Here is an 11,191-nt window from a genome sequence, read left to right as displayed (position 1 = left end):
GATAACACCCCATATATATATATATATATATATATATATATATATATATATATATATATATATATTAAATTCAATGATATTAAATGTTAAAAGATCAATTAGAATTTGAATTCCGTAATTTATAAGTTTTTATATTAACAGTAAATCATAATTATTTGAATCTCAAAAATATTTATCTTAAATGGTAACTAGCTTTAAAATATTCTAAATTTTAACATAATATAAAATTAAAGGACTTCAAATTCTTTAATTTAAATCCTAGTAAGTTACATAAAGTAACTTATGCTATAATGCCTAGTAGTGACACCTATTTGACTCACTCAACAAACAGTAAAAAAGTAACAAAAATAAATATGTGCGCACTAAAATAAAAACTCATTAATTTAAGTTGTTCCTAAACTAGTCCTTTTTTTTTCCCTAATTTCCTAACTAAAAAAAAAAAGAAAAAGAAATAGTTAAATTAAAAAACCGGGAGCAACCGGAGGAAGTGGCGAACCGGGAACACCCTCCTTCTTCCGCCGCATCTCCAACACTTTCCGGTGATGATTAGAATGCAATTCACTCGAAAATGTCGGACTACAAGCGGGTCTATATTCGGGTAATAACCGACCCGATTTAAACCGGACCCCACAAGCATTACAAAGCGTTTTCGGTCCAAGCGGACCGGTTCGCCACTGAGGAGTTTTCTGAACACCACAATGGTTACACCGCCGCGAAACGTTTCTACCTTCTCCGTCAAGCGAAGCCATTCTCTTCGTCTTTTTCTCCGGCGGCTTCGAACACTCGTCGAGGTGTGTGGAGGAAGAAGAAAGGGTGGTTGAACTTGAAGTTGAAGATGAATCCACGAATGAAATTGGCCATACACGAACGCCGGTTCTTGTTCTCTTGCTTCTTGCTTTCGCCGGAACTGGAGTTTTGAAACACGGAGTTGAAAACGTGGGTTTTGGTTCAGGAGCTTTTGCTTGAAATTGAAGTTGAAGATTCTCTGTTGTGGAGAATTCTGAGAAGGAATCTTCAACGAAATAAGATAACCATTCTAAATCAGCAGCTTCTTCTACCTATAAAAATTGAAACTTTGGTTAAATTCTTAAATAAATAAATAAATAAAAAACAACCTTAACAAAACACGAACTTAAAACAATCGTTTTTTTTTTTTAATGTTAGAGGAAGAGATTGTACCGGAACTGTGAGTTCTGTGGTGGGTAATGAAGCAAAATGGTCGTTGATTATGGGGTGGAAAATTTGGTGGCTTTCGTTTTGGTTTTGTTGTTGGGGTTGTTGTTTTTTATCGATAAAGTTTTCATCTTTTTCATCTTCTTCTTCTTCGGAAAAGTTAAGGAAATCGTCGACAAAGAAATCTTCGACAGGAGTTACGTTTTGGACATTAAAAGTTGACAGCTCTTGTAACAATGTTTGTGGAGTGAGTTTGACGGTGGTGGTTTTGATAAAACTGCTTTTTAAAGCTGCTTGTGCTTCAACACACTCCATTTATGTTTGGGCCTATAAAATAAAACAAAAAACAGCAATTTATAATTTATGAAGTAAAAGTAAAAAAGAGGGAGTAAGCAAAGCATCAATTTAGAAGATAGTTAAACCTGAGAGAGAGAGAGAGAGAGAGGGATGGTTGGGGGGAAAAGGAGAAGAGAAGGTGGAGAGGAGGATGTAGTTGAGAAGTGAAGGGATGAAATTGAAAGAGAAGTGGATGGTGAGTTTGGTAAAGCATTGATTGAGGGATTACTACAATACAATGCGCCTGTTTCTTTACTTTTCAAATAAATTAACAAATTCTTTTTATATTAAAGGCTAAATTACATTCGTATTCGTAGTCCTTTAACTTAATTTCAGATAACGTTTTTTATCTTTTTTTTTCTCGATTTAGTCATTTATTCCTAAAAATATCAAATAAAGTATGAAAATATGAGTTTATTTGAAGATTTGCGTTACGAATTTGATGAAATTTGTATTATATTGAAGAATATAATTAATTTTATGAGTTTTGATTGAATTTTTTTTTGAATTTTTGTATAAAAAGGGATATCATTGTTGAAATTTTAAAACATAAAATATCAAATTGTCACTTAAAATTAAAATAAAGGACCAAGTCGGGAAAAAAAAAATAAAGGACTAAAATGTTACCTGAAATTAAGTTAAAGGACCAAATGTAATTTAACCTATATTAAATGTGTCTTTTCTCCATCTCCATATATAATTTCCACAAATCTCATTCACCAATCTAATTATTAGGGCCGGTTTAGATAAAATGATACCAGATTAAAACATCATATACTTGTTATATTATATATATATATATATATATATATATATATTATAATTATCTTTATAAAATAATTATATATTTTTTAATAAATTTGTAATATTTTACATTTTAATAATTTAATAAAAATAATAAAAAAGTTAAATTATTAAATAAATGATTTTAAAAAATCTATAAAAATGATTGAATATATAATTTCAATTTTAAAAAATCAAGAATCAAATAAAATAACAAAAGATAAAATTGTGCAATAGGATAGACTATCATATCTTATTAAGTATGACAGAGTTACATTTCTAAAATAACTACATATTATTTTTTTTTAAACTAATTTACTATACTTTCAAATATTATAATTTAACAAAAAATGCTAATAAAAATTAAATAAATAATAAAATAATTTATATTTAAAATTCGTCGGCCCTATTAAATAAATAATTCAAATTTTAAAAAAAATCATAAGTATTCAAATAATTATATTTTATTTATTAGATAAGATTAATAAATATATCATACATATTTTTTTAAATTAATTTTTAATTTTTAAATTTAATATTCAATTATTTTTTTGTAATTTATATTTATATTTTATTATACTTTTATTTTGTAGATTTAATATATCTTTTATAGAATAAATAAATTAACTATTGGTCTTATCATATGCGATTAATTTATAACTAGCTCAATTCATATTCAGATAAGAATTTTAACTAGAGATACAAAATAATATAGTATTTAAAAATAATTTTTTGTTCCATGTTGGTTTATCAAACTAAATTGAAACTTGTCCATCAATCAGATTCTTACTTATTTCATATTTTTTAGTGATCATGATAATTAAAGAAGGCATATAACATAAAACACAATTGAATAATTGAATAAGTAATTATACTATATCATAACATGGTGTTTGAATACTCAATAGAATATGACATGTAATCATATCAATTTATCATATTTTGTGTTTTTAGTGTAAATTTTAATATCAATGAGAGCTAGATTAAAAAACAAGATAACATAAAAAATTTCATATTTATCCTTATAAATATAATTTAAAATCTAATTAAATATAGAGATAAATTAAATGATACATAATGTTATTGTAAAATTATTTTACTTTTGACAATCAATCACAATTTATCAATACATTAAATTAAAAATTGAAAATGGAGAATTGATACAACAAATCATGTAAATTACACCATTATAATGTGCAAATATAAATTAAAAAATTAAGTTACATTTTTTATTACTTTAATTATTTTAATTAATTTTATAATATAATTTCCACATAATAGTATTACTTACAATAATTTTCAATAATATTTTATTTTAAAAATATGTTTTTAAATAATAAAAATCAAGTATATTTTTTTACTGATAAAAATCAAGTATTGTCATATGTGTATTATTGGTTTTCAAATCATGTATAATTTTATACACTTTATTTTCACGGAAATATTTAATTTGATATTAAAATCTTAATGTTCACTATTTAAATACCAACATGTTTTATTTTCTTCAATATAAATGAATTTAATAAAAAAATTAAAATCGATCGTTCTATACTCAAAATTTATAAACAAAAAAATAAATATGGGCTAATAAACTAGTATAAAAAGATCCAAGAACAGTTATAAGATATGGTTGGACTTTTTGTTTCAAGATTTTATTTTCACATTTAAATTCTTAACAAGTATTCTTTCCATTCTTGATATTTAGTCCTTTTAACATTTTAGTTTTGTTCCAAAACTTTAATCTTTTAAAAAAATTAAGATACAATTGAACATTGTTTTCCCTTTATACCCTTACAAATAAAAAATATATTAATATGCTACATTGAAAATAGCTAACTCATTTAATTGACACAAATAATAAAAGGAGCAGTGAATAGTGACTGATAATTAAAAACACATAACCATGTATTTCTAAATTAACTATTTTTTAATTTATATGTCACTAAAAGGATCAAATATCATGGACAAAAAAATTATGTCTAGTATAAAGAAGGATGGATTAACCTATATGTATCACTCTTTTTTCTTTACCTCTTTTTCTTCTTATTTATAGAAGAGAGAACGATTTATGTCATTTTTTAATTTGTAATCACTCATCTATAATATCTTTTTTATTTATCGACCTTTCATCTAAATAAGTTATTTATACATAGATATACTTTTTTTTCCGTGTTTTTTCGTTATTTAATTGAAAATAGCATACTCTAATATATGATATTATCCATCAATATTTAAAAATGATTTATGAAATTATAAAATATTAATCTAAGTCATCCATTCTTGGTACTAGTAGGAATTTTAATAACATTAAATTAGTAATATCAGTGATAAATTTTAAAGTAAGTGAGTAATACATGTGATGCATTTGATAATGTAAGAGACAAATAAAAGGGCAAACTTCAGTAACATTTTAAAATTTCAATGATGATATTGCAATCTTGATAATATAAGAGACTAGATTAGATATTTAATTATTTACTCATAAATATACATTTAGACTATATGAAATTTAAGGATCCCACAAGATTACATAAATTTGTCAATCTCTATTGGATCAACATTTTTATAAAATTTTGTTAATTTCCATATAACATAATATTTTCTATCAAAAGAAAAATATAGATAAGCTAATATGAAATGTGAAGTAGATTTTAGGGTGGATCTTACTTCTAGTATCTGGTCCCTTACTTCCATAGTAAATTTAAGATACAAATCTTGTTGACATTTCGGTAGTATTTATTCGAATTGTTTTGAACTAGATTGCATCAGTTAATTATCAATAAATTATTATTGTTTTATTGTCTTGATATATTCCCTTTTTAATGGTTTGCTTTTTATTGCTATTATTTTATCCGAAGTTAGAAACTAATCGTTGGAGATACTGAATCTATTTAAGGGCTTTTGGTTTAGTGTAAATGATTTTCCTCACTGTCATTAAATAAATTTAAAGCTCTACTTATTACTAAGTTTGGCTTAATTACATGTGTTGTAGTTGTCGTGGTCTTCAAATGATAATGACATAACATGAGTTAAGGTTATATAGTGATCATATATTGACATTCATTTTTATACACTCGTGCAAAAACAAAATGATTAATTGAGTTTAATAGATAATAAATTCAAATTGTGATAAAATTTATAGTTAATTTAACTATATAATTAATCATAATTTAAACGTTGCAGGTTACGCAAAATTAAATGTGCATGAAACATTTCTAATTTGTACTTTATATGGAAGAATTATCTTTCCTAGTAGTAAAAGAGAAGAAATTAAGGTAAATAATGTCTTTTTTTTTTTTTACAGATAATATACTTTGTTTGAATTCACACCATTTAGTTTATTTTATAAAATACATATTTACTGTATTTTACTTTGTTTAATAACTATCAAAATACATTTTTTTTGTCTTAAAATAAATAATAAATTTTATTATAATTAATTTATACAACTGCGAAGTTATGAGTTCGAATTCGGGACAAAACATTCAATCTAATAATATCGATATTTGTCAGCTAAGAATTAAAGAACACTGTTAAAATGCATATTATTAACTACTTTTAAATATATATTTCATTAATCATTTAAATATATGATATTAACCACTTTATGCTTCTTTAACCACTAAATCGCAATATTTTAAAGTGACTAATATCTTACATTTTAGTGGTTAATAAGATATATGTTAAATAAATAGTTATATTATACTTTAATGGTTAATGAAGTATTCAAAGTGGTTAATAGTTGTATATATGTCACACACAAAATTCTCAATTATTATAAAAAAATATAGTTCATCATATACATACGGTGAAAAGTACGTTAGGTATTGTGTTAAATATATGTGTTCAAATATCATTTTTCATATGAAAATTTGTAAACTCTATAAAATTTGAAAAATAATATTTGAATACACAAATTTGATAATACTTGACATCACATGTACTATTCGCCATATTTATATTTATATAGTGAAATATATTTTTTCAACTTTTTATTTATTTAAATTAAAATATTTTTCTGTGACACATATACGTTTATATCATTGATCACTTTAAATATTTCATTAACCAATAAAATATAAATTATTAACCACTAAAATGTAAGGTATTAACCATGAAATATTCAAAATGATTAACGATACAAATTTGTATGTATTACAAAAGTTTTTTTTTTATAAAAAAATTATTAAAGAAATTGCGAAAAAGAAAAGTGAACAATACAGATTATACATACCAGGCCAATGTCCACTTTTATGTTTCAATAACACAATTCAAAGATTTTTTATATTTTGACAATTCTTTTTATAGATACACACATAAAAAGGTTAGCCATCACTCTAATATTTGTGGATAATTAAATCCACTTTTATAGCTAATTATACCATTATATTTGAGGATTTTGATTAGTCAAACTATTTGTAGACATTATATTATTTTATACGATTAGCTTTAATAAATATATTAACATATTCTTTCTTTTTTATTTTTAATAATGTTGAATTTGTGTTTATATCATATATACTCTATGGATTTGAATAACATGCGACAACACGTTATATTTTATACATGAAACTTTATGTGGAAGAAGGAATGCTAGAACAAGAATGTGGTAGAAAGGAACTTTATTTTATTTAGTATTGCACTTTTGGATGCTAAGTGCGTGTTTGAATTACATGAAGTTAATAATGTCACAACGTGTTATCTCAAACATACACTGAAAAATGGTTACAAGGAGGAAGTGGTGACCCACACAATCTACGATTAGACAGAAAAGCTGATAAAGGCATTTTAGCCATATTCAGAGGAATTCTCCCTCTAAGTCTATTTCCCGAAAACTCAACACTTTGCAAGTTTTTCAAATTACCAAAACTAGGTGGAATTTTCCCTGAAAATTGGTTATTTGCAACAACCAACTCAACCAAACTACTCAAACCCCCAATTGAATCAGGCAAATTCCCAATAATCCTATTATTCCCAAGATTCAAACTTTTCAAGTTCTTTAGATTCCCAATTGAAGAAGGTAAAACCCCACTTAACAAATTTCCTGATATTCTCAAAAAGTTCAACGAACTAAGTCCACCAATAGAAACGGGAACATTCCCTGTAAACCTATTTTGCATCATATCAATTGTAACCAAATTTGAAAGTCCACCAATTGATTCTGGAATTTTCCCGCCAATTTTGTTATCAGACAAATCTAAATACCTTAAATTTTTAAGGTTTCCAATGTTTGTTGGAATACTACCACGAAAGTTGTTTTTATGAATATCAAAACTTGTAAGAAATTTCAAGTTTCCAATTGAAGATGGAATTCTACCAGAAAAATTGTTTCTTGATAAACCAAAATCTGTGAGAGAAATCAAAGATCCAATCTCATAAGGTAAATTACCAGAAAGTTTATTGTCATTAAGGTAAAGTTTCTCAAGTTTGGAAAGTTTATTTAACTCTTTAGGAATTGGACCATTCAATTCCTTCAAATTTATTAAGCTCAAAACTTTGAGATTTGTTAAGTTTCCAAGATAAGGTGACAATGTTCCTGATAAATATGTATCTAGAGGGAAATCGATGTTGTCGACAGTTCCAGAAAGAGTTAAACTAACAACCCTTCCTGTGGTGGAATCACATGTGACACCATTCCAATTATTGCAACAATCAGAGGAAAATGTCCAAGAATTCAAAAGTTTCGATGGATCAGAGATTATTTTGGTTTTGAATTGTAGTAATGCTTCTTTGTCTATTGCATTACAAGATTCGGAATGTGAGATAAATGATATAAGGATAAGGAAGAATATTGGTAACACTGTTTGTGTTGCCATTTTGTGAGTGATTTCAGATTGAGATTGAGATTGAAATTGAAATTGAAATTTGAGGTACTAGGTAGAGAATTTGGGATTTGTATTATAGTGTTGGGTTTAATATTAGTTATGTTGAACTATATGGATAGGTGTGACAAGCTAATATTATTATCTTGGTTATAACTTCAAAAGTTCAAAGAACCAAATTTAGTAATACGCATGAAGTTCGTGTATATTAATGTCATTTCTTGAAACTATATAAACCCTAAAAATAACACAAAATAACTGATAGGGAAAAGTTCTTAAAAAGATTGGTAATTAATTATGTTGTAACAAGTAACAAAATTTTCTGTTTAGTAAGTATTAAAACCCTTACTGCTCTATTTGATTGATGTATCTCATTAAAAATTAAGATTAAAAATATTAACTTTTTAAATATATTTTTTACTTATATTTTATTGTAGAGTAGTATATTTTTATTAAATATTATATATATGAGATATTAATATTTAAAATATTGAATTAAAAGTTATGTAACTAAAAATATATATCTAACACTATATATTCGTTGCATTTTACGTAATTTTTTTTTAATTTTCTATTGTTTATAATTATAAGCAATGAGTTAGGTTTAAATTATATACTCCCTCCTCCCACAATATACATTGTATTAATTTATCTTTATAATTTATTAGTATAATTTTATCATAATAAATACAAAGTAGAGAATAATAATTTGAAAATTGTGTAAATTGTGTTAGAAAATGTTATCCATCAACTTTTCAAGCTACGATCTCCTCAAACTACTCAGGTACCACCGATCATGTATCATAAACTATGAACCATCATAAATCAAAGATAATGTATCCTGGAACACATACATAAGATAATAACCATAAAACAACAACAAGTCTGAGGCGTGTGAAGGTACATTGTCTTTAAAGATTTATTCATCTAAGAAGAAAATTCTCAAGATTCAAGAGGCTCTTCCAAAAGCATCTCAAATAACATAACTACGAAAATATTATCATTGTTAATCCATTTAAAAAAATAAATAAATAAAGATTTTTATTTATGGAAAATTATAATAAAATTTAAAAAGATTAAAATGAATCTCAATCTCTTATCATCTCACTTGCCAAAGCACTACGGGTGGCATATATAGATAGGCTTAGAGAAATACATTATAACATAATAATATATGTACTAATGATAGGCTTTCAATAGGATTAAAAACAACCCTTATAAAATGACCAAGTCAATTGTAAAAGTGACAGCAATCAAATTAATTTTCAATTAATCAAAATAATTTAGATTAACTAACTCACTAAAAATACTTTTGAAATATTATAAAATTTAAAAATAATCTCCCACATATTTCAAAATTAAAAGTATAAAAAATATTAAAATAATTTTTTAAATAATTTTATGAGTTAATTGGTTGGATGTCAATGTGTTGAATCTTATGTGTTTTTTACTATAAACACATAAATTGATAAGACTTCTTAGCCCACAATAAGTTTGTGAAGCAAGTTTTATAAATCAAAAACACTTTATGTATGTTAGAGGTCTACCAATCACATTGCACCCACAATTCTTGTCGTCGGCGTTGGATTGCACAAATAGGTCGTGCACCTGATATTCATAAATACTGTGATATATAGGTGATTTCGTCAAATGTACATTGTAATTCATATACCACCTATAAAGGATAAGAAAATCAATAAAAGCTTTAAGATTTATCCTCTCTTTAATGCAATCTAACACTTCTCACATCATAAAAAAATAAAATAAAATAATAGCGGTAGTAAAACTAACAAGTGATTTGTTTCTACCCTTACGAACATTCTTCGTGGAATCTCCAATCACAAAGATTGGATTACCATCAATGCTAATTTCAATTTTTAATTGGTTTAATCTCATTCCCCTCGATGTTTACTCACTGGCATATAACTATATGAGAAATATGTCAAATTTAATTTATGGCCTCACAATTTAGTAGTTATTTTTATGTATATATACATGACACACAAATAAGGAAGACTAAAATTTTTCCTTCAAATAATATTGACTAAGACGTCTTTTAGCCAATATCAATTAGATTTCTACAAATCTTAAATGTAAAAGCGACATCATTATCAACGAAGATAAACATAAATTTATTTATATTTTTGTTATACAAGTCTCTTGAATGACATCCAAGCGATAACACTTCAAGGTGGATACGGATTAATAATATCATTTAGAGATTTATTTTCATTTTCATTCGTTCTAATTGTCATAATTGTATCACTTTTAATACAATGGATTATCTACTTTATTCAAGAAATTCTCTTATTAAATTAACATGTCTACTTAAATAATTTCTAAGTGAGACTCAAATAAACACAAAATTACATGTCTGATTGAAAGATTTTCAAGCGACGACATTAAAAAAAATATTAAATCTTCATGTAGATTTATACGAAGAGCTACTTAGATAATTTATAAGCGACATCACTTCCGATAAATATAAAAATAAATCTAATTTTAGATTTATTCTCATAAGCATCAAATTCGTTTGACTTCCCTTTATTAGTCAGTCCCGATTTCAATTTTCACTAGCAGCAAATTAAACTCAAGTCTCAAATAATTGGAGTAAATTTAACACAAACGTTGAAGAGTTTATGTATTAAATAGCCATTAACATGGTACAGTAACAGTTAAATGGAATATAATCAATCAAATAATAAATAAATAAAAATATTCAACGAAATTCTATATACTAAATCATGTGATTGACTTGTATGGTTTTTGGCAAGAAATGTAAACACATTTTATTGATCTCTTAGAGAAGAAAAATATATATATCTTGAATTGCAACGTTAATTCTCTTTTTATTTTTATTTTTTTATAGTAATTCAGTAAATGATTACCAAAAGTAAGCCATGATTAACACATTCATATTTGATCTAAAGCCAAATTCATGGATAAGGCCAACAAACAAATCATAACTTGGAGCAGGGGAGTAGATTAAATTCATCAACAAAACTGGTAGTTTTGTTAGACTCTATCCTTTGACGCACTCATTCTCTCCCAACACATCCAGTGCACTCATTCAATCT

At 25.4% G+C, this 11,191-nt stretch overlaps 1 protein-coding gene across 1 annotated transcript; it reads right to left on the bottom strand.

Moving 5' to 3' along the window:
- Positions 1 to 354: 354 nt before the first annotated feature.
- Positions 355 to 1,750, bottom strand: LOC101512459 (GATA transcription factor 5-like). Its single transcript, XM_004509274.4, has 3 exons — positions 1,596 to 1,750; positions 1,180 to 1,500; positions 355 to 1,058 (listed from the first exon to the last, which is right to left on the bottom strand). The coding sequence occupies exons 2-3, from the start codon at positions 1,486 to 1,488 to the stop codon at positions 456 to 458; spliced, it is 912 nt and encodes a 303-aa protein (XP_004509331.1). The 5' UTR covers positions 1,489 to 1,500; positions 1,596 to 1,750; the 3' UTR covers positions 355 to 455.
- Positions 1,751 to 11,191: the final 9,441 nt, after the last annotated feature.

This window comes from Cicer arietinum, chromosome 7 (genome assembly GCF_000331145.2).
Source record: "Cicer arietinum cultivar CDC Frontier isolate Library 1 chromosome 7, Cicar.CDCFrontier_v2.0, whole genome shotgun sequence".
NCBI classification, from domain to species: Eukaryota; Viridiplantae; Streptophyta; class Magnoliopsida; order Fabales; family Fabaceae; genus Cicer; species Cicer arietinum.
The sequence above is the reverse complement of the archived record's forward strand: the minus strand, read 5'-3'. Positions and strand labels throughout refer to the sequence as shown.

Excerpts from the sequence above, each read along its gene's own strand:
- LOC101512459 (XM_004509274.4), bottom strand. The coding sequence starts at position 1,488 with ATGGAGTGTGTTGAAGCACAAGCAGCTTTAAAAAGCAGTTTTATCAAA. Across the intron at positions 1,059-1,179 it reads CCACAGAACTCACAGTTCCG|GTAGAAGAAGCTGCTGATTT; the intron begins GTACAATCTCTT and ends CAATTTTTATAG.